General features: G+C 47.5%; 9 protein-coding genes; 3 read left to right on the top strand and 6 right to left on the bottom strand.

Moving 5' to 3' along the window:
- Positions 1-4,267: 4,267 nt before the first annotated feature.
- GSTUM_00003678001 (uncharacterized protein) lies at positions 4,268-6,826 on the bottom strand (the record flags this gene model as incomplete). Its single annotated transcript, XM_002837325.1, has 7 exons — positions 4,268-4,360; positions 4,542-4,704; positions 4,759-4,921; positions 4,987-5,197; positions 5,248-5,346; positions 5,409-5,539; positions 6,778-6,826. 7 exons carry the CDS (start codon positions 6,824-6,826, stop codon positions 4,268-4,270), a joined length of 909 nt encoding a protein of 302 aa, XP_002837371.1.
- A 3,857-nt stretch (positions 6,827-10,683) lies between these two features.
- On the bottom strand, positions 10,684-12,059 carry GSTUM_00003679001 (uncharacterized protein). XM_002837326.2 has 4 exons: positions 11,923-12,059; positions 11,724-11,852; positions 10,979-11,650; positions 10,684-10,896 (listed from the first exon to the last, which is right to left on the bottom strand). Exons 2-4 carry the CDS (start codon positions 11,778-11,780, stop codon positions 10,855-10,857), a joined length of 771 nt encoding a protein of 256 aa, XP_002837372.1. The 5' UTR covers positions 11,781-11,852; positions 11,923-12,059; the 3' UTR covers positions 10,684-10,854.
- Positions 12,060-12,419: 360 nt separating this feature from the next.
- GSTUM_00003680001 (uncharacterized protein) lies at positions 12,420-13,337 on the top strand (the record flags this gene model as incomplete). Its single annotated transcript, XM_002837327.1, has 1 exon — positions 12,420-13,337. One exon carries the CDS (start codon positions 12,420-12,422, stop codon positions 13,335-13,337), a length of 918 nt encoding a protein of 305 aa, XP_002837373.1.
- Positions 13,338-13,838: 501 nt separating this feature from the next.
- Positions 13,839-15,031, bottom strand: GSTUM_00003681001 (uncharacterized protein). XM_002837328.2 has 4 exons: positions 14,707-15,031; positions 14,522-14,645; positions 14,149-14,449; positions 13,839-14,088 (listed from the first exon to the last, which is right to left on the bottom strand). Exons 1-4 carry the CDS (start codon positions 14,923-14,925, stop codon positions 14,070-14,072), a joined length of 663 nt encoding a protein of 220 aa, XP_002837374.1. The 5' UTR covers positions 14,926-15,031; the 3' UTR covers positions 13,839-14,069.
- A 1,547-nt stretch (positions 15,032-16,578) lies between these two features.
- Positions 16,579-17,643, top strand: GSTUM_00003682001 (uncharacterized protein). XM_052355741.1 has 1 exon: positions 16,579-17,643. Exon 1 carries the CDS (start codon positions 17,195-17,197, stop codon positions 17,390-17,392), a length of 198 nt encoding a protein of 65 aa, XP_052211711.1. The 5' UTR covers positions 16,579-17,194; the 3' UTR covers positions 17,393-17,643.
- Positions 17,644-19,616: 1,973 nt separating this feature from the next.
- On the bottom strand, positions 19,617-20,025 carry GSTUM_00003683001 (uncharacterized protein; the record flags this gene model as incomplete). XM_002837330.2 has 1 exon in its annotated part: positions 19,617-20,025. The coding sequence occupies one exon, from the start codon at positions 20,023-20,025 to the stop codon at positions 19,822-19,824; it is 204 nt and encodes a 67-aa protein (XP_002837376.1). The 3' UTR covers positions 19,617-19,821.
- Positions 20,026-20,027: 2 nt separating this feature from the next.
- Positions 20,028-21,048, bottom strand: GSTUM_00003684001 (uncharacterized protein). XM_002837331.2 has 3 exons: positions 20,768-21,048; positions 20,582-20,698; positions 20,028-20,511 (listed from the first exon to the last, which is right to left on the bottom strand). The coding sequence occupies exons 1-3, from the start codon at positions 20,856-20,858 to the stop codon at positions 20,084-20,086; spliced, it is 636 nt and encodes a 211-aa protein (XP_002837377.1). The 5' UTR covers positions 20,859-21,048; the 3' UTR covers positions 20,028-20,083.
- A 1,023-nt stretch (positions 21,049-22,071) lies between these two features.
- On the top strand, positions 22,072-22,859 carry GSTUM_00003685001 (uncharacterized protein). XM_002837332.2 has 2 exons: positions 22,072-22,288; positions 22,346-22,859. Exons 1-2 carry the CDS (start codon positions 22,191-22,193, stop codon positions 22,782-22,784), a joined length of 537 nt encoding a protein of 178 aa, XP_002837378.1. The 5' UTR covers positions 22,072-22,190; the 3' UTR covers positions 22,785-22,859.
- Positions 22,860-22,927: 68 nt separating this feature from the next.
- GSTUM_00003687001 (uncharacterized protein) lies at positions 22,928-23,808 on the bottom strand. XM_002837333.2 has 2 exons: positions 23,268-23,808; positions 22,928-23,196 (listed from the first exon to the last, which is right to left on the bottom strand). The coding sequence occupies exons 1-2, from the start codon at positions 23,752-23,754 to the stop codon at positions 23,018-23,020; spliced, it is 666 nt and encodes a 221-aa protein (XP_002837379.1). The 5' UTR covers positions 23,755-23,808; the 3' UTR covers positions 22,928-23,017.
- Positions 23,809-24,738: the final 930 nt, after the last annotated feature.

Raw genomic sequence — 24,738 nt, forward strand, 5'->3', positions numbered from 1 at the left:
CGGGAAGGTGTAGGTTGCTTTGGAAATCGGTCGGTTCCAAGGGTAGTAGAATATTTGTGTTAACGCTGTACGGGCGGTTGTCATGAGGATCTGGCATTGGTACGAGACTTGCACAAGCGGGAGGAAGACTTGCTGTTGCACTAGCGGCGGTTGAGAATTGGCGGGCACTGGTGTAGCCTGTCGGCGACCATATCCAGTGGGTATGGCGTTGAAGGCGTCCACACTAATAGTACCCACAAATGAGGATTCGCCTGGTTGTGCGTGGTAATCCGGGTCATTAGGTGGGGGTGGATCGTCTTCTGGGAAGTAGTAAATTCCTGAACGAGACCGTAGCGCCATATTGGTTTCTCGGAGGCTCTTGTCTTTTCGCCAAAAAATAGCCTTCGATAGCTCTTCAGGATTGGATAATTTCGGGTGTCGAGAACATTTATGTCGTTTGGTAGAATATTGGGCACGAAAAATTGTGTGTTGGGAGCTGATCAATGTGAGGCTTTGTTGATACGAGAAAGCACATAGGTCTACCACCCCAAACGAAACAGGTTGAGCCACCTGCTGCATCTGCCTAGAAAAAGCAAAAGTATCATAATCTCGTATACGGAGTATTGGTGAGTGGTAACAAGGCACCTCGTGAGGTCCCTTGAGGATACGACCACTTGTGAATCAGAATACTCGTATTTGGAAGCCGTTTGTGAGCACGACCACTATTGCATGACACAAGGATCCAGACGAAAAGGGATGAATTTTGGCGGTGTGCAATAGCAGCTGTGTTCGCAAACGTCATTCAATTAGGAGTAGATACGGAAATCTTACATTGGCATCCTGGTGCTTTTTAAGATGGCGGAAAGAGATGTTTTCAATCGCTCGACATTTGCTATTTTTATGGAAAACGTGAAATGTGTAGAACTACTCTGCCTGTACTGTACTGCACTCTTGCAAGATCCACAGAATTGGGAAAGCAGCTTTGGGATGAGCAGAGACCCCATGTCAGTACCGAGCCCCAAACAGCAGTGTGGAACAAGGCTGTGGTAGGTTATGCTGCAGAAGGCCCTTCGCAATGTGTGTTCACAATTGAGATACTGGTATTCAGACTATGGAATATTTCCATCAGCCATAAACAGCCAGGTCGTTGTTCTGGGGAAACAGCTCGGGCCCAAATGGCAAAAGCTCTTCCTGTCCCAGAAGTAGAAATGACCATCACACTGTTTAGATACTGCGCAGAAGGATTCCGTTGTTTGTTTGCCGAGCGAGTTCTCCTGTAACCAATGGCAATCGTATTTCAACCTTTTATGCAACACACCCGACCAAAAAGTGCCAGGTAGGGAAGTGTGCCAGATAAAACGCATCAGAAAAGCAAAAATATGGAAACCCCGATTGACATCCAACAGCAGAGAGAGAGAGAGCTTGGGGGAGTAGGAATTGTTTCTTACAGCACAGGATGTCAGAATTGCCATTTTTTCGTGTCAAGTTAGGAGATAAGATCCTGTCGAAACTTCCGCAGTACAGTGAGTAATTGAGCAAAATTCACATACAATATCAATTCATTCCTGCGTCCGGTCCACCTCCCGGTCCAATCTTCCATGCTTTATCTCCGTCTTGCCAGCAAGGTTTTTAAGATGGTTGTCGATCTTTTGCACTACCGTACCCCGCACAATAGTGCCTAACCTTGGCACCAGCAGGCGAGCAGAGCACTTGAACACATATCATAATATTATCGAGGAAGATTCTCCTGCGCCCAGTACGTCTAAATAGGATACCAGCTAAGTAAAACATCCAGCAGAGGCAAAAATATTCTCAAGGAAGCATAGTCTAGGCCATAATGAGTTAATAGGAGGTGCCTTATTCCAAACCTACACAAGATCGCGGCGAGAGCTCTTAGCTCAATGTGAAGCATCTATGATAACTAGCTCCACAAGTACCCACCCACACCCATGGTACGCCAAAGTCTCCCTCACAACGAGAAACGTAAAAACCCTAAAACGAGAGCAAAACCAACAAACATCCAAGCTACTCCCCCGCCACAGCCCACGAGCGTTGCACGGGTGTACGGAGGGAGTCTTGCCAGATTAAAGGTTGGTCTCCCAAAACCAACTCCTCGAAATGCGGTACTGCTGTTCAAGTGACAAAAGATGGGCAAAAGACGATGTGGCTTCGGAATAAGCCACGAGGGCGGATTTTCCAAGCGCACCCTTTTGCGGTGCCATCAAGGCTAATAAACCTACTTCATGACCGCGGGGTATACTACTTGCGCCCCCGGCGATCCAGCTATTATGTCCCCGCTTTACGAGGACACACTAGCGATGTAGAGGGGTGTCTTTGGCGAGAAAATAGGTGGTTATACTACAGCAATTCAGTATCGCATATCCAGATCACAAAATCTCACTCGATGACCTGTCCATACCACGTGCCGAGCTATCCGACAGGCATGCATATGTCAGCTGCTGATACTGGCATGAAAAGTTTCTTCCTACGTATTTCTCCTTCTTCTCCCGTACTTTTATTTCTAATCTCCACTCATCCTATTATTCAATCGACAAGACCTCTCCCCTCCCTCCCTAATCATTATGAAAAACCCTCAACTCGATCATTTCCATTCCCAACATTCAGTCCTGCCCAGACCGCGTCACCATTGCACACCCTACTGTAAAAAAAAAAAATGGGAAAAGGAGACACGGGATTCTGGAGTTCTGATTGGAGCGTTGGGGTCCCTAGAAGATCGGTTCCGTCCTTTGTAACCCCAGTTTTCCGATTATTATTTTAACCCGAGGACTTAACGACGGAAATGGTTGACATCAGTATGATACGAGTGCCCCCGTGGGAACGCCCCTGGCATGGGGATATCGGGGATATATGGGCGGCACTATATGAATTTCAAGGGTGGGAACCAGTATGCGATGTTGGAATATTGCAACAATGGAGCCCGAACGTTTCAGGAAACATACCATACACATGCTGATTGACCGACGTTACTGTTCTCGCGGGAATAAGCTATGATCGTATCATAATATGAGGTGTTGTAAGAATTGAGTTCGCGTTTATGATACCTAGAGAACTAGGCAGTTCCCACCTGTGTCGTCATGCCAATTTGTCGACAATAAAAAGTGTTAAACACCACTTTCCGCCCCCCGCCCTACAGAGGAAGAAAGCCGAATGGCCACTGCTCGCTCCATTCCTACAATCTTCGTGTGGGGTTCGCCTTTCTAGGAGAGGTGACCTCCCTCCCCATCATGAAAGAAATTGGACTACAACATAATTCAGGGGAATCCAATATGGGCCCCCGGAAATCCAGGCCTGTACGAACCATGAGATTAACCACTACATTGCACCTATCCATAATTTCAGTGGAATGTAATTTTTCGCTCGTTGAACATCCAAACCCCACTACCGTATACCCACCAGGTGAGGAAAGGGGGGAGGGGAGCCGATAGTTGGGATGTATTCTCCTGGGGAGATATTGGAGACCGGGCCTAGACTACCTCTTCTTAAGGTTTCCCTATTCTAAGATAGCAAAATAATGATAGGATATCAACCTCTAGTGACTAGATTTGTCTCGAATTTAACCCGGCCAATAGGGATCGATGGTGTTGTTACCCAATAAAACACCAGCGCTGTTTTCATGTCCACCATCTCGGATGAGTCACTGCTCTCGAGTAACCGAAAGACCCTTCTAACCAGTACTGGACCCTACTCGACGAACCGCCGCTACTAAGAAAGATAGCAACCAAAGACTACATTTTATTTTTGAAACTAACTGAGGACACTGAAAAGAAGCATCATGAAATTACACGCAAAGTATTCCCACCAAAGAGAGTTGACCCGGAAAGCAAGCTGCACAGACAAAGTCTTGCTTTATAGCATTGGTGTATTGTAGAAGGCATGTTTGTCCGCGAACACTTCCAAATCTCTTCACTCAAGTTTACCAACTACCGCCGCCGCCACCACCAACAGGCTCAACACTAGAAGCCCACCCGCCAATGGTATCGGCAAATGAGTCGTCCTTAGCTCCGCCTCCCCAAGCACCGGTACCCTCTAGTTGAGGAACCACTTCTATACGAGAATTGTCGGCAGCAGAGAAGGTCATTTCGGCATCTCCGTCGTCCTGAACCATGGAAGGGCGAGTACATCCCCTGGAGAAATGACCCACTATAAATCGTCAGCTTTCACTCTAGATTTGAGGAACAGGTTACTTGCTTTCTCCGCAGTTATTGCACTTGACGCGGCTATAGAGATACTGAGTTAGTGCAGCTCTTTAGAATTAAGAAAGGATCCTCTACGTGATGTCTCTGGGCTTTGGGCAGTCTTTTCCAACATGCCCACGCTCATCACAGTTACGGCATTTTGGAACCCGCTCGTTAGTGCAATCCTAGCTACCGTTAGCTAAGACCCAACCCTGACAGGAGCACCCTCAAAACAGTTACCGAAGAACGATGGCCTTCTCCACCACAATTATAGCATTCACCACTACCACCAGCACCACGCTCAGGGCATTCCTGTGATAACGTCAGCCCAGCTACATGAAACAATATATTATATAGATTCCTTACTTTGCTAAAATGGCCCACTGTTTTTGAAGCCCCACCATTAGCATCAGAAGAAAATACGGCCAGCTCAAATGACATATACACACTTTTACCACATTTACGACATTCAGTATTTTCATCTGCTTGGCGAGGGACGGTGCAATCAGAGGCTCTATGACCTTCATCACTGTTTGGAGACTTGGTTAGCCTTGTCTATGGGGCTGAGAGGTCAACCACTTACCCGCAGTTCCTACAGGCATTGCGATTCACCTCAACTTTTCTTGGCTCAGGGCAGTCACGGCGGCGGTGATCAAGACCATCACAGTTAGTACACTTGAGGACAACACGGGTCATTTCATCCTCTGGACGTTCGACCTCGCATTTCTTACTAGTGTGACCCTTGGCTATGATATCAAAAAGATTAGCGTAATCAAGAACCCACAGATCTGGCAAGATACTTTATACGTACACTTGCAAGTGTGGCAGAAAGGCCGTGTTTCGGGCATAATTTCACCAGCAAATTTTAGACGCTGCATGTTCTCTTCGGGGGTGCTTGCCATACGGTGAGCAATCGCCCTCGAGCGGCGAGGCCTGGCAGAAGTATTTAGGGTCCAAACGTATTTGCAATCGAGCTCGCCGGAAGGCCCAACAATGACTTCGTTGTAGGCGGGTTCACGCTCCTAATAGAATGTTTTAGATACTAGATCACGGATATAGAGGGGTCTCGGACCAAGGCATAAATCCAGTAATTCAACCCTTGAGTACGCATAGCCTTTTCGATCTCATCGAGCCTGGTGCCGGGGGAGGCTTTTAGGTATTCTAGCATATGCTATTCAAACGGTTAGCAAAACTTGTACTTCGCAAGATGTTTATTCACATAGTATATAGCACCTGTTTAAACCCATCAAAATCCCTTCTCTGGCTCGCTTTAGTCATAAGATCCCATGCTTCTTCTTGAGATCTATCAACAATATGACTAAGATCAAGTTTGCGAGGATTGGTGCACGTCGCGGTGAAATGGCCTGTAAATAATCGTCAATAACCTCAACGAAAAAAACACAAAGATCGAATAATTAAGGGTTATAAACCGTCTTGTGCACAGTTACGGCATATCTCCGCTGGTTTTTCAGGGCACTCGCTTCGTTTCCGAGTGGTCAGCACATTTCCATCTTACACTAGTGAGCGATATCAATCTCACCGAGAAAAATGACCTAAACAGATGTGAGTATCCTCTTAGATAAGAACTTTGATAAGTTGAACAACGAACCTTCTTTTGCACAGTGATGGCACGGACCTTGAGGGACGCGAGGACTTGTGCATTCAGCCTTATTATGTCTGGGGGTTATATCAGCCAATAGCTATGAACCGACTCAACATAAGGCATGCATACCCTTGCTCCCCACAGTTAAAGCATGCTCCAAAGTTGGCCGGCTTATCAGGGCACTCCCTAGAGAAGTGACCTGGGCATTGTCAATAATAAGTCTGAAAATAAGTCTGAAAATTTATTTCTCGGGCTAAATAGCATACCTTCTTTTTCACAGTGGCGACACGGTCCCTGAGGAATAGCCGCGTTAGGGCAATCAGATTTGTTATGGCTAAAGAAATTATGAGCAAATATTCTCAAGACGCTTTTTAATCGGAGGGATATATACCCTTGCTCTCCACATTTGAAGCAAGCACCAAAGTTAGCGGGCTTGTCAGGGCAATCTTTAGAGAAATGGCCTTCCTTAGAGCAGCTAAAATTGGAGGTTGCCGGTCAGTAACTTAAGATCAAAATACAATCTCCATGAAGCGGCTTACATGCGGCATTTCACATCAACTGCAGAACCACCGTTAACATCTCCATTGGCACCGTAATAGCTATTACCCTGATCGCCACCACCACCATTGCTAGGAACTTCGTCAATTGGAGCACTAATTCCTGCAGCCCAAGACGCCCCGGTATCTGCCACGAGAGGCGCAGAAGCCTCAGCACCCCAAGCTATGAAATAAAGTCAGAATGAATCTTTGTTCGAAGCCAAATGGATAGTTATCGAAAACAAGGTTAAAGAGCAATCAAACAAGGAGAGAACAATGGATAAAAGTGGAATAATCTTCCCAGAAGCATTCCGAAAGTCGGGCAGAAGGTGGTGCAGGAAAAGAATCGTTTCAGTCAAACACATGAACTGATAGGAGAAAAATAAAAGCTGGGGTTGGTGGGTTCAATCATTGCGATGGAAATGAGAAAATTCAATTGGTGAAAGACCGATTAAAAACTTACCATCATTGCTGCCACCAGAAGCAGGAATGAGGTCATTCCAGCCAGACATGTTTGATAATAGTTTGATGTTTTGCTATCAAAGATAGTGAAAGTGTGAAGGTTAAAGACGATCGAAGAAGCCCAGATGTTAGAAGACTGGGGAGGAAGGAGGTGTAGATGAAATGCGTAATAGTGGGGAGCGGAAGGAAAGAAATAGGTGGGGGATTAGAGGGAGGGCGGAAGGCACAAGGAGGGGGGTGGGGGATTGGGATGAGAGGGTAAAGGTTTGTTTAGAGGGGGGGGGGTTGACAGCAAATGTTTCTTTCTGAAGTAGCCCACGCGTCATCCCGACAAACCCCTTGTCCAGAGTCTTCTGAACTACTGCGCAGGCAATAAACCGTAGGTATGCGTACCTGCATAGACATTGTTAATTTAAGCACAGGGAACGTCAAGCACAAAATGAGACTTTCTGCCTTAGTCCCGATCAATATTTTTTTTCAGTTGAGCCCCAGCTTTGAACTCTAGTAAATTCTGCAAGAGAAACACATATTATGACCCCTCTCTAGCCACCTCCGAAGGAGCTTCATCAAGTATCAGCATGACAAATCACTCGTAGGGCTGGTGGGTTTGGCAAGAGGCTGACCCCCACTCGCACCCTCGCCGCTTCTCACCCAAGCGCTATCAATCCACATGCCAAAAAGTAAAGGCCTCCAGCTTCCACCCCTGAAAACAGTATGATACAACGGCAATTGTGACAAGCAAACCCAAGTGAGTCTTCTTAAAATTCCGAGAAAAGTAAAACCAAGCACCTTCTACAGTATAGCACAGTCGGCGAGTACAGCCAAACCCTAACTCGGAGAGTGAGAAATCATAATTCTCAGCTGCAAGCTTGCTATCAACGAATAGGTATGATATCTTAGGCTGTTGGGCACAGTGATGCTCGAGTGGAAACCCACACGAACTGACGCCTCAAAATCACTGTTTTAGCTGTGTGTTGCAGGACACCTCCGGTATCGTAAGTTGCGGAAGTGGGGGGAGCCGAGTAGAATAAGGTTACGGATTTGTGCCGGACGTTGGGTTTCGACGCGGAGTGATTTGCATCCATTTTTTATCATAATAATAATATTATTATCATACTGTTTTTACTACCATTAAACCTCCATCTCCAATGCTCCGTGACTAAACAAACAATCCACCATCTCCTTGCAGCACACTATTCCACGGAACACCCCCTCCAAGCCCACCCCCATCCACCCAGAATGTTAGAGGCCCAGCACAGGAAGCGGGAGCTGGAAGACAAAGTAAACCAGAACGGAATAGCCAGAGGGCAAAGAGGCCCGCTGCTTAATTCTCCGGCAGATGCACACGCCATAGGCGGTCATACTCATACTGGTTAAAGGGGTCTATGTGAGCCAATATAACACATTCAAGTAGCACTCCTAACTCAAAAGGCTAATGCGTTTATGCCCATAAAGGCCTCGTCGAAGTCCCTACCCCAATTCCAAATAAAGTCCTAAGTAATTAGTGGCGGACGCCACGCCACCAGTTCCCGTCCTTCTCGCCTCTTCTTGCTCATTACTTCACGCAGCTTTGCTTGTGGATTTCGTTAACGAAGGGGTCCCAGGCAGAGCGCTCCGAGTGACACCTGATGAGCAAGCTACCGTAACAGCTAGAGTGATTTCACTCACGCTGAAGGGGGAAAATCACTCCGAAAAAAGCCATGTTTCCGCTCCCCGCTAAGACAACTTATTCTATGGGCGTTCTCGCTTCACTGCGTTGATTCGCTGCTAGTCGTTATAGAATGCCCGCAAGTTCTAGGCTTTTGCTAGAGGGTTAGCTTCATCCCCAAAAGAAAAGGAGGCAGGGAAATGGAAAAAAACTGGCTTTCGGTTGAGAAAACTTTCATTGCATCGTAGGAGCGGAGTGGGGAGTAAAACAAAACAACAGCTAAGGGTTGTTACGATGTTTTGGGGATTGAGTGCCAGAGCCAAGAGAGCGTCCGCCCCTGAGTACGTATCATACCCGTACCGCAAAAACTCATGGAATCCGTCATCAGATTATTAGCCGGTCAGCCATGATTTCTTTAGACCGACAGGTTAACAGAATCGAGAATACCAGTTAATGAGATCCAACACGGCCTGAGGGTTGATATTATACCGCTTCTGGAAAGATCTAAAGTTAGTCCTCCTAGGGAGCTTCTTTCTGTCTCTGAATCCTGAGATTACTCGTTCAGTAGGGTGACGGAGACGCCCGTAAGATAGCGGATTTGTGTTCCTGTGGGACCGACAGCTTATGCGTCAGCCTACCCGTTGATTATCTATAGCTATCGACTCTCTACTCGAACGCTCAGGCTGCTTATTGACCGCTACACCTTCTCACCCACTGCATTCAGGGGGGGGCCCCCGACATTCAACCGTGGGGGAGGAATCAATTAACAGCTAATTACACCTTAAGACTTCAATCCCTCCACTTCGCTCAAAAGGTCCCCTTTTGAAAATAAGGATAATAATCAGCTGCCACGAAGAAATCCCTGTTAGAAATGTTTAAAATATGACTACTTATACTCTCAGGTTTTATTTGATAGATACATCAAATCGCACCCGTGATACCTGATAACGTCCTATATATTCTGTAGTTTGGTGTTAGATACGCCCTAATATGGTTGTAACCTCTATTTAGATCCTGCTGAATAGTATCTTGCCCCAATTATATCCTAATTATTTCTTGACATTCTAAGCCTATCAAATGCACATGATACTAGTAATAATATTTGCTGATGCTGTAGCTTAATCGCTGCATTCTGGTAGTAGTCGCTATATTCAGTTCAATTCTGCTTAATAGTTAGCGTTTTACAAGTCCTATCTTAAATGCACTAAACTCGCATAACTTAAATAATAATTTATCTATAATTATATGAATATATATAAATACCGTCAGATAAGATCTTGTCAGGTCTTGAATCACCAAACTAAGGTTCCCTTTCAGGATTAAGATTAAAGATTTCTGAAAAAAATTGGTATTATAATATTCATCTGTATAAGTTCGTGATAATAATACCAAATTGCATGAAAGGCCAGAGAAATGAAAAGCGTACTCCTCTTTATACAAATAAGCAAAACCTAGTTATTGTATTATATAAACTGATACAGAGATATAACATCCATCTAAATAAGTTATAGGAATATACCATCTATCAATCAACCAAATCTCAAAATATACTCCCAATATCATATATTTGAAGTTAAATGCATAACCTGAACTATCAAACCAAAGGCAAACCAATTTTAAAATCAACTCTTGTATGTTTAGATACCATCCAGTAACTGTAACAAATACTCGAGTATAGACCCGAGAGACGACCATTCTAAGAAAACAAGGGAGAGAAAGAACCCATCTGATTTCTAGGCTCAACACAGTAAACCATGGACGGGATGTTGGAACACCTAGTGTGGAAGTTCCAGGTAGCTGAGTATTGTTGCCATTTCTGCCGGGGTAAATGGACTTCTAGTGTTGAGTTGACAAGTAGTTTCCTATACTCAGACGCAAATTAAGTTACGGTGTACAGTACATAAACGAAAAAACGCAGCAAAACCCAATGCCAGTTGCACCATGACTTAGGGCGCGTCCGGCGCGCGCACAATTCGATCCCAACAACCGCGATCCGCAAACCACGATCCGATTCCGACCAATTACAGGACTCATAGAGGGATTATGTAAGCAGGCTGGGCATTGTGATTGGTGGGCTCCAAATCATGCGCACGCCGGACACCCCCTTAGTTTGCGTGCAAGCATCATACTCGTATTCGAGTAACAAGTACCGTAAACGGCTAAATTCAATTACTGGGAAATAGTAGAGAGGGAGCTTGGCATGGGCGTGTAGGCTAATATCATATTATGACCACAGTACGGTAGTGCTCAAGTAGGAAATACTGAACGGAGAACTGGATGGTACAGTAGATTATCCATCGTTTAATCTTGCAACATGCGATAACTGGGGTAGCAGGAACAAAGGAATAGACGAAAATGGGGGAGGAAGGAAAAGTCAGAAAAAAGGTGAACAGGTAGAACATTAGCTAGTGGTGATGAGAATAACAACACCTAAAAGATTCCATTGACGATTTTGGTTCCGATCGTAGCGCCCTGCAGAAAATTCGAGTGTTAGTAGATAATCCACCACTCCCACAAGAATCGGAGAAACAAGGGAGAGTAGGAGAAAACAAACAGCGCCAAAAATCGCGGCATTCCCCAACTTCTTTCCAAACTTCTCCCCATTCTTCCCAACAACGCCCCCTCCCCCCTCTTGCTGCTGCTGTCCACTATTCCCGTGCGCAATATCCGTCATCATGTTCCCTCCAGACCCATATCCACTACCCCCGGCCCTTGGCGGCAAGCTCGGTAGGGGGGGCTTCTCCCTCCCAGCGAGCACACGTGTCTCCTTAACATAGCTAGATGGGAACAACCCGATTTCACCATTTCCGCCCGCAACCCTGCCCTTCCACCAATCATCCTTGATCTTCTCCAACACTTCAATGGTGTCGCCGGCCTTGAAGGATAGGTCTCCCTTCTCAGTCCCGGTGAAGGCCCATTCCGCGTTTGCTAGCGATAGAACGAGCGCTGTGGGTGTGTAGCTTGGCGGTGCGGGTGGTGACGGGGGCGCCTGGGTTGCGATTGGGAGGTACTTTTCTGAGAGGGGAGTCTTGGTTGAGGGGGGCGGGGAGAAGGTCGGGTGGGGGATTGCAGGAGTACTGGTGTGTGGAACTGGGCCAGGGGCGGGGGTTGATGGGGAGAGGGTGGCGGCAGAGATGCTTGATGCTCCTGCCGCCGGGAGCTGCTCGATGATGGTACGGAAGGCAGCCTCGGAGATTACGTTTGTGTCTGCGAGGAATTCGAGCTCCTGGGTGGACATTTTAGTGCGTTAGTATAATATTACAGGGGTAAAGGGATGATGTGAAATTATTTGGACTAACAGATATGACATTCCGGAGAGACCGGTTGGTGACGGCAGCCATGGGGTTCGAGGACATGTTGAGAATGGTGGAGCGATGTGCGATGGGAAGATTTGGGGAAACGATACGGAGGAAATAGTAGGTACGGTGCTGTGTTATTATGTTGTCGGTTAGTGTATGATACAGCTCAGTCACACTTGCATAGCTTGGGGGGGAGGACGAATTTATAGATGTTGTTCCAAGCTTGGTCGAATCAAGCCAAATTGGCTGTGCATTAATCACTATTCTCGGGCGCCAGAGAAAATGCAAAAAAAGTTTTCACCAGGGTGTAATCCCGGACAATAGCCCTATTTCTTTACTTGGGGTTTACTCAATAGAGCTTTCCAAGCACTTCATACATTTTCTGAAACCCAACCTACTTGACCATTCATAAAATATTCGGATGCCTTAGCGCCAAGGTATATCAACCGGCACCCAAGCTTGGAATCTTGGCGACAAGTCATCCGAATACTTTATGAATGGTCAAGTACTCTCGACTTCTTCAAATGAAAGTTGGTACGGCAGTCTAGCGGTGACCTCATTCGTCCCATCCAATAGCCGCATCTTTAATTCAAGCAAACAAACCTCCATCTCCCCATCAAGCACCCAAAACCCCCAAAACATACTCCCGTCACCGAAGAAAGAAAAAAATAAAGAAAAAAAAAGGGAAAGAAAAAAATGTTCTCCCAAAACCCTCGCCTCTTCCTCCGCTCTCACATACCGGTACCGGTATTCAAACAAGCAACACACCTCCTATCCCCTGCCACAGCCAAATACTCCAGCAGAGGATCCCCGACACACACTCCAAATTCAACCCCGAAGCCAGACAAGCCCACAAAATCCTACGTTAATATCCAAAAACCCAAACCCCCAAACCCAGTGCTACGAAACACCATCTCCGCAAAGATCCCAGACAACCCGCGAAAAACCGGCCTCACAAACGCCTTACTAGAACCCCTTTCGACCACTGGGGCTGCTAAAGAAACGAGCCCACTCAATCACAATGACCCAGGCCCCGGCCTCGCCGGTTCCTTTGGCGACTCGACGCCCGAACTCTCCCTCGGCGAGTTAGCCTCCAGCGCGGAGTTCCGTATCGAACCGCTCCGTCGCACGGTCGAGGGCCTAAGCACGAAGCGCGCTCGTCTCCTTTACCAATCCCGCAAGCGCGGCATTCTCGAAACGGACCTATTACTATCTACCTTTGCGGACGAGAATCTCGGAAAGATGGGCATGGAGCAATTGGATGCGTACGATAGGTTCCTGGACGAGAATGACTGGGATATATACTACTGGGCGACGCAGACGCCTCCGGCTCCGGCTACCAGTGTTGGACACGCTGAGGGGGATAGTGAAGAAATGGTGAGCGAGAAGACGAAGGTGGGGGAGAAGGTGGGGAAGGTGGAGTATGGGCAAGGCGAGTGGGCGCAGACGGTCGGAAGGAAGAAGGAGCCGTACAGACCTCCGCCCGGGAGGTGGGCGGAAAGTGAGATGTTGGGGATGTTAAGGAGACATGTGAAGGAGAGAGCCAAGGTTACTGATGGCGGGAGAGAGGTTAGGAAGGGGTTGGGGAGGATGCCTGACGTGAGAGTGTTCTAGCAAGTGATGCTTTGTCCTATGGTTGCTAGGAATGAGAAAAAATGGGGGCTAGGGGATGCCTTCTCAGCCATAGAGGTGTGGTATTTGCTATTTAAGGCCTCTACCCCACATCGAAAGTCCGCTATGTATACAGCCCCTGGCACTGCGCACTATATTATGTCTCCGTAGACGAAAGGTCATCACCAATCACTCGTTAAATCGGAAAAAGAAGTAAACACTCGGCTCCTCTCGCCCAATCGGCCAAGTATGGCTTCAGCAAGCAACAGCAATTGCACTCGGCAGCTTCAGAATAGCCATAGAAATTCCAACTTAGCAGTTCCATTTATTGTCACTAAGGGCAATACAGGCCTCCGATGTCTACCTTGTCGGTTCGGTGTCACACGACGGGAGCTATGGTAAGATCTCCCAAGCAAATATTGTATCTTGGTATCAATTACAAATTCCCAAGTCCACACATTTCATATCCTAATCCAATTCACACCCATCAGACTGAACTAGTGCTCTAGAAATGACCCGTTATTATCATAAATTGGCCGACTAATCGCGAACAACCATACGGTTCCCCGTTTTATGTAAACACCATCCAAACCCAAAACACAACTCGTTTTTTTAAAAATAGAGGGAAAAAAGGCTACAGCTAAAATAAATGGCGAAAAAGGTACAATCCAAAGCACACGAAGCGGTACAACCCAGCGATAAGAAAAGTAGTTCGATTCGTCAGAGATCCATTACTTAGATAAGGTGTTTCGATCTATTGGTAGAATGTTAGCATTTTCCAATGGGGAGGGCTAGAAAACAGAACAAGACGAACCTGAAATAGGCCCTCAGATAAACAACCTGCCAGCCACCAAGTCCAACCAAAGTCGCCATAATAGCCAAAGCAAAGTATTTGACTCTCTCATTCGTAGACTCATTCGTGTCTCTGAGCTTCTGCTCCCTTGTTCTCAAGTATTCCATCTGATTGACAATTTCCGAGACAACCTCCTCGATGCGTCGTAGTTCAATCTCGACCGGCTTCAATTTCTCCGCAGCTTGGATAGCAGACCAGTCGCGAGCGTCGGCACCAATATCCACATCAAGTTCAACAGAGCGAGTAAGGCCGGGATGGCGGCCTACACCTTTATCAGCCCCACCCACGGAATCGAGAGTTAATAAAGGAACGAGAGGAAAAAAAAGGCACCTACCATCTTCAATGTTATTCTCGAAGCAAACATCAAAGGCAGAATCAGCATGGGAAGTAAATGCCATCCTGGCTTCACCAACTACATCCTTTGGTCGTCCATACTCATTCCCAACAGCATCTCGAATCTATTCAATTCACATTAGCTCCGGCGATCGACCAATCCGAAGAGAACAGATGAGTTCATACGTGAATGTTAACTTGCTGCCCATCGCCTCTAGTCCCGCTAACCGTAGCTGTTACAACAACGAGGGTATCCTTCGCAACAAAGTTTCGAATACATCGTTGCCGATGACCCCTTTGCTGCGCGGCAATGTCGAACTTTAGAGCGGTGGAGACAACCGAGAACAGAGAGACAGCCAGCAGGAAGAGAGCGCTGATGCTCGGCCGTAAAGCTGATGGCGCCATTCCAGATATTGTTGTTTTGAGAGGTACCGGAGGTGGGTGGTGCGGTAACGTGGATGAGAGGTGAGGAGGGTAATGGTAGGGCCTGACGTGTGGACGGGAATATTTTGTAAAGTTGTTGGAGAGACTTGGGAAAAGGAGGTTGTGGAAATGTGGTTTTTGGGTTGATTGTGGCGGTGGCTAGCCACAATTGGCTAGTCCAGGATTGTGTGCCAAGGTTTGAGATGTCAAGGTGAGTGAGCTCAACAACAGCGGTAGACTACAGTACCTGCATCTCGCGGGCAGTGGCATTGAGTGCAATAAATGATAATTAGAATGGACCATAGATGGGAAGTGAAACTGGAACATGTTGCCTTTGGAAAGGGTCAACACTTTGGTAAGAAACTCATGATTTGGCTTTTTCGAATGAATTCATCTTCATCTGTCACCACTCGGACAATCATGTTTCTCGCACGACAGCGCTAGGCAGGTCCGGAGAAACTTGCTACGGGGTATGGCATGGCAACATCCACAATGATTTTTCCTTGAAACATTGCCCCCCGGCCATGGGTTTTGTTCTTTACCTCAGTGAAGGGCAAGCAAACTGCATGAAGATAAATTATTTCATGAATAACCAATCCCGCTATCGTACCAGTATCGAGCCTTGTTAGCGGCCAAACTTATTCCCTTCTGAGATCCCCCCCCCCCCTGATATCGGAGAACACGGGCGGGGTTGCAGCCCTCCGGTTTCGTTAAATAGCCCCCGCTAGGTCTGTTCAACCAACACGTGAGTCGTAGAACCTCTACTCGAGTAGGCAATAGTGAAGCTATGATAATATGACTGAGACAAGGAGATATGGGCCCTGGTAAACTAGGTACCCACAGCAAAACACTTCTCTTGTTTGCTGATCTTTATGGGAAGGATGGAATGGCAGAGCTGTGAAAAAATGCCTGGATGGCCTCCACTTCTGGGATCCTTTGTGCGTCCGCTCGCTTGGCCCGGCCAAACCCACGTTTTTCCACTTGCAGAGTTTAGCGTAGGGATGGTTAGTTGATGCTCTCGTGGGAAAGGTGAGTCCCAATCATTGATAGAGTTTACATTATATTATTTCACTTAACTCAATTGTTACTTTCTACTTAGGGGTGCTCCTTTTCGCCCGCTTCCCATGTTTACACATTTTCTCTATTTACTTGTTTTCTCCTATGAGTGAGTGATAGATAGATTTATGTAGCATGCTGAGTGTTTTATCCGCAGGTACTCGTACAGTGGATTACTACGAGTATCATATTTTCGGAGACTAAACCGCACACCAAAGCACTGCCACTGAACAAGTGTTGACTCTGTCGCATCTACTGTGTCGCTTATGACCAAGGATTAGGAACTTAGGAACTTGTGCCTCCCTGGGATCATCCATTATTCTCCCTTATTCCTCTCCAAAGGCCTCTGCTATCATGATATGATACTCTCATGCTTTCACACCAGTGTCGTCATAGGGTACTCGAGTACCGAGGTCTGAGCCCTACCCGGTAACCCCTTTCCACCAAAGCGTCTTCGGGAGAAGAAAAAAATTTCCCCATTTATTCCCGACCCACAAATCTTGGCACTTCCTTTCCTCAGGTACAAATAAGCACCCACCCCCACCCCCCTCTTCTCCCACCATGCGATTTTACTTCATAGGATCATTTCTATAGTAAATCGTCTCATCTGAAACTCTAACCAGAGCCACAGATTCTCCAACCTGGGGGATGACCATTAATCTCCTCGAGACCCAAGAGTGAACCCTTTTTTGACCCCTGCTTCGGCGGCGGTGGTTATGATCTCGACCCGAATTGCTATGAGCTTACTCTTCGGGGTATGACAGGTGATGAGGGTGGGCCTTGATGGAAGTCTGACAGGTTCTTCTACAATAATTATTACTGTTTTGTTTTATTTTTGTGTACTGTAATTAGTCAACTTTATGGAATCACATACTTTGATATATAAGTTGGGCTGGGCAGTTGAACGTTCTTGTTGCGAATTTTCTTTCTCTGACACAGGTATCATTACTGGGGAAGTGTGAGTTGACACCAATTAACTGAACGAGACCCGCGGAATAGCGCATTTGCCAAGGTTGTTGTGGAAACCGGCTCTGCGGAAGACAAGACGTCCAACTGCGAATACGATATCAGTGGAATCAACACCTCTGGAGCAACAGGTTGCAGTCTTTGAACCACTTGACAAGCTATTAGTCGACTCACCGGAACACCAACAGGGAAGTGAGAAAGGCCAATAAGGAGGATCAATCTGTTGAAGATGGATCTTGCCTCAAATCGGTTTCCACTTTTAGAACCCACAGATGGGATAAACACCGGTGAGATATTATATAATTGGAAAACACATGGAACACTTTTGCAATTCAGGCTTTCCTATTTGGTTAAGAAAACTCCCACTCCTTTCATAAAAAGGAGCCACTCTCGGCGGCACACTAGCCTATTTCCTACAGGAAAATAAATCACTTTCTTGAAGTAATGACCACTTATTCGCAAAATACCTTATGATATTCTACTGGATCGGCCCGCCATTACCCTGGAGACTGGGAGGCACAGTATCATACTTGAGCCAAACTACGTTGGCATGTCTTCTTGCTTCTGAAAAAGATGTCTCTTTCTCTCACCTGTACTCTAGAACTTGACGGTGCGGCGACGAGTTGGTGACTTTCGGAGCGAGGTGATGCCCTTGATTGTCCCCCATTCTTGGTTTTTACTATACTCCCGATTCTCTCATTTTTTTTTATTTCTACTTGTTATTTTTTTTTTTTTTTTGGAACAGCTATCACAGGGTTAGCTAACAGTATACAATAGCTTAAGGCGGTTACCCGATTATATAATGAGCAGCATGACCTTGCCCCTCAATTCAGGCTGGAAACGAGTGATCGTCCATGACAACAGTATTACTGTACTGTACCATGGGAGGCGGGTAGACAAATACGATAAGGTAAGTTGGGGATTGGTTACCAGTGTTTGTCACGAGAAAAAGTGCTAAAATTGTTTAGGCTTGCACAAGAGATCTTGTGGAAGTACGTTATCTGTCTGATGAGATAAAAACACCCAAACTGCTGATACAGCTTGCTCTTTTAGATTTGTCCGTTGGTTCCAGGGTGCCCATGTCTTCGTGCCATTACTTAGACCTGGACTGCTGTGTCGCGCGGTGGGCATGATGAAATTTATTATGTGATCACTTGAATCCTGGACCGGAAAGCACTGTATGCCCATTACAGCTTTTGAAGGATTGAACAATGCGTAGATAGATGTGGTGGATGTGACCGCCGAATACCGCCCCCTGCGTGCTTCCAAGGGGAGAACGAGGGGGTGGTCAATTTGCCACCGCGGCGGGAACTTAACACCCTTAGCACCGCAGAGAAATTCTATTCACGGATCTTGGAACTTAGAGTATGAGCACAAGCTCTTTTGCTAGGGAAATGTTGGCTTAGATCCTGAATTGTTCCTCCCTTTTTAGGACCTGTTTGGTCGCAATAGTTCCGTTCCGTTTCGGGGCCGTTTCCCATATAAAAAAGGTAGTCATTTCATTTCGAAACGGTCACTTTGTATGGGACAACAGAACAGAACCATCACAACCAAACAGGCCCACAACCTTCTCTTTATTTCCGAATTGCTGGTACTTGGAACATTTTATACATTTTCCTCTATTCTTCCTTGTTATCCATGTTTTAGTTTTCTACCCATTTTATCCCACATCTCCCTTCTGCCACCTCCTACTTCTTTCCTAACATTTCTCTGCCCTCTTGCCTTTTTCACCTCTCTTCCAACCTTTCTCTTCCTTTCTTCACTTTTTCCCTCCTCTTCCTTTCCCTTTCTTACTTTTCTACACTCCGCCTTTACTTATCCTCTTCCTTCCTTTCTTCCTAGTTATGCTACTTCATGGTATTTCCGACTCCGAAGCATGGGATGATATCAGACTCCACCAATCATGGATCTACTTTAACGACCTTCACATAGCAGGCTAGAAAGAATGGCATTCTGGCTGTGTCCATAAATGAAAGAGATGGCAATGCTGCTCAGTAAGCAGAGAAGCTGGTAGCGGGTGCAGGGGTGACAGAAGATTGGCACATATATGCTGTCTTCTATTTCAGATCCTGAATTGGCTAGTGTTGGGTGTTTTTTTCTAATAATATTATGATGCATATTTCCCCCTTATGGAGTTTTTTTCTTCCTTCCCTTTTCACTTCTCTGTTGGGCTTTTTCGTCTTTACATGCTTTCTGCACTTATCTATATTATATGATATCATACCCCTATGGTACGTGTATCGTATAGTACCGGTACGCTGAATGTCCACGCGATTGTGAGGGGAAAACTCGCGTGAGGATTCCAGACTTTACAGATGCTGTTGAGAATGGTAAGGGAATGAGTAGTGAGTGACTAGTCGTTCTCTCTCTAATGGATGCGCTTGAGGGGATAGCATTGTGAGAAAGTCACTTATTTGGCTAGCTCTTCAGGTGTGTTTTAAATTTTTGAGATCTTAAAGGGGTTTCAACAAAATTTTATGAATAAACGCCACATCACATAACTGACAGATCTAGCAACACATCGCGGGAGGTTTTCGTATGTGAAATCAGTGGCCATCTTCTAAATACTGTCCTGTTCGGCATCTTTTGTTCCGATATCCCTTCTGTGATTAGTGCTTCGAGGACTAGAGATCCCCACCCGGGTACCCTGTGGCCAAATATCTGCGACTTGCGTTTTCATCTCTATATCACCCCTTCCTCCAGCCCTTTAGCCGAGATGGCTCATCCGAAATGGCGCCGCCCCGGCACACTTACCCCTGAAAGACAATGCCTCCAAGCCATGAATTCCTGCCATTCCCTACAATATTCTAGCACATTTTGCTCATTCCTCGTTTCTCCCTCTGAACCTTGCGAATATTAGAGCCAAAACAAGACAAACCCGAACGCCCGGACTGTGCCCCAGCGGCAGAATATCACAGCACCACGATCCAGGCAAACTTGTCTTCCCCAGGCTCCCAAGTTTAATTCGCCCCTCGGACAAGAATCAATTCCCCGAGGGGGGACAGAAACATCACATGCCCTCAAAGCGCACCAGGGTGAGGGCGGGGGAGGAGGATACATTGCCTGGTACAAAGATTCAGGTTTGGATCCTTACAACATCCTACAATAAATTAACTCATTACTCTCTCCCTGGCCTCTTTTTCGGCAACCCCGCATTCGGATCCCACTCTCCAACCTTGAATTCTCCCCCCGCCTTTCCACCCCAGGCTTCGCCGCCCCGTGCCCCGTGTGCCCGATCCACACTCTCGCCGGCAGGTCTATATCCTTCCTTATCCTTTCCGCCAAACCCCACTCCTGTTTCTCCGCGCCCTCGGCACATCTCTTCCCGCCGCTGCAATCCGGAATCGTTGCAGAACTTGGTATTGCTTTCCAGTACACTATCGGTCGGAGGATGCGGGGCAGCGTTGAGTAAAGAAGGTTTCGAATTCCATCGTGCGTCAGCGGCGGCAGCGAGCTGTTTTAGTTGAGCTTGCCGGGCAACGTCTCCGTGGAGCTCCGCTATTGTTGGTGCAACCCGGTTGTGACGAAGCCACTGGGTCCATTGGGCTATAATGGGGATAAGTCATTAGCAAAGGGGAGATTGATGCGTGTATGGCACTGACGGGGTATACAGTACGGGGCAGTTTGTAGTCCACCAGATCTCGCTTGGGATCTCTATACGCGACTATCCGACGAACGCGCCCGTGCACGCTGATAGGGATTTCCCAAAAGGAGTTGCCCTCCAGATCCATTCCTGTTCTTGCCGTCAGAAAATTGACAGTGGTATAGATAATTGGATTATGTTCATCCTAGGACAACATACCGACAAAGATTTTACGTCGCCATGGTAACTTCAGCGACTTCCATGCATAATAAATACGGGTGAGGATATTTCCCTGGGCTTTCGAAGTCATTGTTGGAACCGGCGTTCATGCACGCATGGGTCGATAAAAAAGAATGAATGTCGGAGAGAGTTCTGTTTCAAAAGTGAGTGATTGACGTCGTTGCTTGGCTGCCTCTGCCAAGATTTGGCACGTGCTCTGGACCGCTTGGGGGAGCTACCAAGCAGTGAGAAGGGATGTGATTGGCTGCTTGGTTTATCCCGCCGGTACTGGAGTTGTTTAGAGAGAGTTACCTGGTATCATGTTGGTACTGACTCACCGTACCGGTACTCGAGATACTAAAAATATTCCCAGAATGCTGGTGCGATAATAAGAGGTTTGGTGGTACTACCGGTATTCCGCAACTAATGGACGGTGGCAGCAGAGTGTCGATCACCACCACCTTTCCTCTGTGCAATACCGGTTAGACTTCTTGCCAATCCGTTCTCGAGTTCGCCTTTAACATCTAGACAAGTACTCGTACGAGTAGGGGGTTCAACGAACGATACACTGAAAAGTTTCTTGGCAAATAGTGATTTTGTTTGACCTGTTCGTTGACCCCCCTCCTATGATACTTTACTTCCTCCCCCACAACCAAACTCCGCGCGAACATCCAATCGGAGAATCAGGTGGGGGAGGACCATTAGAAATCAGAAAAATCCCAAATTTTAAGGCGAGCGAACCTGGATATAATACCCACTTGAGGCAGTGATACAAATACCAAGCAGGGGGTCGTCCCCGCTCTTGCTTTTTTGTGCGAGGACTCTGCCCCGCGCAAGCTACCGGTAGTTTGCGTGAAGAATTGGTGTTTGCCTGGAGGAGCAGATGCTGGGATAAGGTTTCTTTTCTTTCTAGAGCCTTCCACCGCCCAGGAGCGTGGTGCAGGGTACCGTACCGGTATTTCTCGTATCGCGAGGTGGGAGACTAGGAGAGGAGGGATACCGTACGTTAGTTTAGCAATTTATGTGTCAAGACCATGCGGGGGGGGCTCCCGACGAGAGAGCTCCAGCGTAAATTGGGGACAGTATTTCCATCCATCCACCCAAGCTAAGCTACGTGCATTGTTCCCCATTGGACAGAGCATATATAGATATGATACTAGGGGGGATACCGCACCGTATACTGTAGTTGGACCGTGGATCGGGGAGGGCTAGAGAAAGGAGAGTGGAGTGAGTCATTGACCAAACTTCAGAGGTGTATATATGCAGTGGTTAGGTATAATCTTTGAGTTCTTATAAAAAGGGCACCAAATTCTTAGCAATTGACTCTTTGTTTTTTTGTACTTTATGTTAACATCAAACCCATCACCCGCGAAGACCGCTCCAATCCCTCCCCGGGCAATTGAACAACCCCAACCCTCAGGAAATGACGCCAAAATCATTCACAGGCGGCTGCCAATGCTCCCTCCTCCGCTACCGGATACTACTTCCTCCTCCTCCAAACGCAATCTCTGTCACCCACTGGTATCTTCTATCCCTCCCTTCCAGAAGAAGCATATACGAGGGTACTGATTCAAGCAGCACATCCCCAAACCACCCCAAAACACTCACGAAAACAACCCTCCACATGCCCTCCTCTCAGATCCAGTTAGTCTCGCTAGCTCTCCCACCCACACCATCGGCCTCTGCTACGCAGACGCTGGAAATCCCTAGAATGCCCGGGGTGGTATGCACCCCAGGTACGCGGCCCCGTCGCACGGAGACGGAGGAGCAACCGCCGGAATATGAAGACCCGGGAGGGCAAGGAGGTGGTGGGGTGGGATGGCCGTATAGGGAGTTTGAGTATACGGGTGGGATAAGGGGGTTTTGTGCGCACTGTGGGGGGGTGGTGCTAGTTTGGTGTACTGGTGGTGATGGTGATGGAAAGGTGGAGGTTGAGATGGGGAGTTTGGATGCGCCGGGGGAGGTTTTGGGGTGCCTTTTTGGTGGGGGTGGGGGGGTCCGGGCTTGTTGTAATTAGTTCATTGATTGGGGTCAAGAGAGGAGAGAGCGGGGTGAATATTGAATGAAGTTGAGTGGGATTTTTTCCTTTTGACTGTCTATGTTATCAGTTCTGCTATGGCATGCATGCAATCGCAATAGACATGCACAAAAGCAAGAGACGGCAGAACGTGTGTACAAAAAAAGCAGGGATAAAGGATAGGCTTCCTATCATATCATACACGACTTCACACTTGCCCCACGAGAACCTGTTTAATCCCCCCTCCTGGCCTTTTTAACAGCCTCTTTTGCTCCGCCCTTCTTTCCAATATCCCACCCCCACCCTCTCAAAACCTTCACAGCCTTTGGAGTCACCGCTGCCGTCAACGGCACTCGGATGAAGATGAAGGATTTGTGGATCGCATAGGCGAGTGCTAATTCCGTCCATATACCTGTCCCACCCATCACCTCGCATTAGCCACCTCCTCCAAGCCACCCCAACCGGGAAGGGAAGAAAACATACTAGCTGCCTTCTCAACCTCCCCCTCCGCATCGTGTACTGATTCCCATCTCCCCTCCCCCCCCTCCACCTCTACCCCTCGATCCCCAACCGGCACCGGTGCAGGTGGATACCCAACAGCACTCCGTAATGATACCCAGTACGGTTTGACGAAGCCTATGACACTGGCTTCTAACTCGCCGATCCTTTCCGTGCCCAGGTAACGCACTGCCAGGAAGGAGAAGGGGAAGTCGAGTGCCGAGAGGAGAAGGTACACGCCCAGTGCGCTGTAACCGTACTCACGCGAGAGGTGTTTTAGCCTCGCGGAGAGGGTGGCGGGCTTTGCTGGGGGTGGTGGGGTTGTCTTCGCTGTTGAGAAGGAAGGGCGGAGGGGTTGGCGGAGGTTACGGAGGAGGTGCGAGCGGAGGAGAGTTGGTTGGTGGGCGGGGAGTAAAGGGAGGTTTGGCAGTCGCAGCCGACGGGCGAGATGGAGGAGGGTTCCTGGGGCCATTTGGCCAGGTGATTTGTGGTGATAGTTTTGGTGATTGTTTGTCCTACGGTGCGGTGATGCAATGTGTGGGCGGAAGGGGATGGGGCTGGGGACCTTTTTAAACCTTTCAAACAAGCCGGAAGGATTGCTGTACTGTACTCGTATGGTACTGTACTGCACTCGTACTCGTACCAGAGTTCCTGATTGGTGGAGTTGGTTGATTACGAGAAGACCTGTGTGGCGGTGCTTGGAGTGTGGTGGCTTGTGCTATCTAGTTGGTAATTTTAGGTACAAGTAGACTAGTATGATACTTGTACTCGCAGACCAACCAATGCTGGATCTTCATGCCCTATTACACATTTACACTAGCATCACCGAAAGTAGAAAAAGGAAGGTCCTTTGCTCCTACGAGCGAGAAACATCGGGTGCAAGCACGGTACTCGAGTACCGGTATACTGAGGCAGGGAGGAAGATTACCATCCCTAACACATCGTTTGCGTGGGATATTCGTGGTACTCAAGTGCTGGGGTACGGGGTATTACTCGATGCAATTACTTGAACAGTGTGATACGGTGGTCCATTCCCAAGATATTGGGTTAGCTGGATACGGTGTTGGCTATAAGTAGGCTTGGAATTCCTCTGCCGTGGTTCTTCTGCTCACCGTATATCGTACTAACTCTCCTTCAGGTTGCAGACAGCTTACTGTACTCGTACTATTGGGATATGGTGGGCTTGACTTCACTACGGTTGGCTAGGCAAAGAAGCGAAGAAGAAAGGAAAGAGAAAAGGAAAAAGGAAAAAGCTTGACCATGCAAATACGACTACGATAATTGGCGTTAACCGCTACGCGATGGGAAGAGGAGGAGAGGAGGAAATGACGGGGGTGATGAACTCACTCTTCCACCTCCGCCTTGGGGATCGGGATTGAGTGCTCCGAGTATTAGACCTAAGTTATGGCACGGGGGTTCGGGCTTCGCGGTAAGGTATCGTACCGTTACTTTGTGA

The sequence above is a fragment of the Tuber melanosporum genome (genome assembly GCF_000151645.1).
Source record: "Tuber melanosporum whole genome shotgun sequence assembly, scaffold_183, strain Mel28".
Classification (NCBI taxonomy): Eukaryota; Fungi; Ascomycota; class Pezizomycetes; order Pezizales; family Tuberaceae; genus Tuber; species Tuber melanosporum.

What these genes read in the sequence shown, in the direction of transcription:
- GSTUM_00003679001 (XM_002837326.2), bottom strand. Translation starts at nt 11,780, where the DNA reads ATGTCCTCGAACCCCATGGCTGCCGTCACCAACCGGTCTCTCCGGAAT. An exon ending in CTCTCCGGAATGTCATATCT is followed by an intron (nt 11,651 to 11,723) that starts GTTAGTCCAAAT and finishes ATGTCCACCCAG; the next exon opens with GAGCTCGAATTCCTCGCAGA. An exon ending in ATGCCGCGATTTTTGGCGCT is followed by an intron (nt 10,897 to 10,978) that starts GTTTGTTTTCTC and finishes AATTTTCTGCAG; the next exon opens with GGCGCTACGATCGGAACCAA.
- GSTUM_00003681001 (XM_002837328.2), bottom strand. Translation starts at nt 14,925, where the DNA reads ATGGCGCCATCAGCTTTACGGCCGAGCATCAGCGCTCTCTTCCTGCTG. An exon ending in GGCAGCAAGTTAACATTCAC is followed by an intron (nt 14,646 to 14,706) that starts GTATGAACTCAT and finishes TGAATTGAATAG; the next exon opens with ATTCGAGATGCTGTTGGGAA. An exon ending in CGAGAATAACATTGAAGATG is followed by an intron (nt 14,450 to 14,521) that starts GTAGGTGCCTTT and finishes ATAAAGGTGTAG; the next exon opens with GCCGCCATCCCGGCCTTACT.
- GSTUM_00003682001 (XM_052355741.1), top strand. Translation starts at nt 17,195, where the DNA reads ATGGATCTTGCCTCAAATCGGTTTCCACTTTTAGAACCCACAGATGGG.
- GSTUM_00003684001 (XM_002837331.2), bottom strand. Translation starts at nt 20,858, where the DNA reads ATGACTTCGAAAGCCCAGGGAAATATCCTCACCCGTATTTATTATGCA. An exon ending in GCGACGTAAAATCTTTGTCG is followed by an intron (nt 20,699 to 20,767) that starts GTATGTTGTCCT and finishes CGGCAAGAACAG; the next exon opens with GAATGGATCTGGAGGGCAAC. An exon ending in GGTGGACTACAAACTGCCCC is followed by an intron (nt 20,512 to 20,581) that starts GTACTGTATACC and finishes TCCCCATTATAG; the next exon opens with CCCAATGGACCCAGTGGCTT.
- GSTUM_00003685001 (XM_002837332.2), top strand. Translation starts at nt 22,191, where the DNA reads ATGACGCCAAAATCATTCACAGGCGGCTGCCAATGCTCCCTCCTCCGC. An exon ending in GCAATCTCTGTCACCCACTG is followed by an intron (nt 22,289 to 22,345) that starts GTATCTTCTATC and finishes TGATTCAAGCAG; the next exon opens with CACATCCCCAAACCACCCCA.
- GSTUM_00003687001 (XM_002837333.2), bottom strand. Translation starts at nt 23,754, where the DNA reads ATGGCCCCAGGAACCCTCCTCCATCTCGCCCGTCGGCTGCGACTGCCA. An exon ending in GGAGGTTGAGAAGGCAGCTA is followed by an intron (nt 23,197 to 23,267) that starts GTATGTTTTCTT and finishes TGGGTGGGACAG; the next exon opens with GTATATGGACGGAATTAGCA.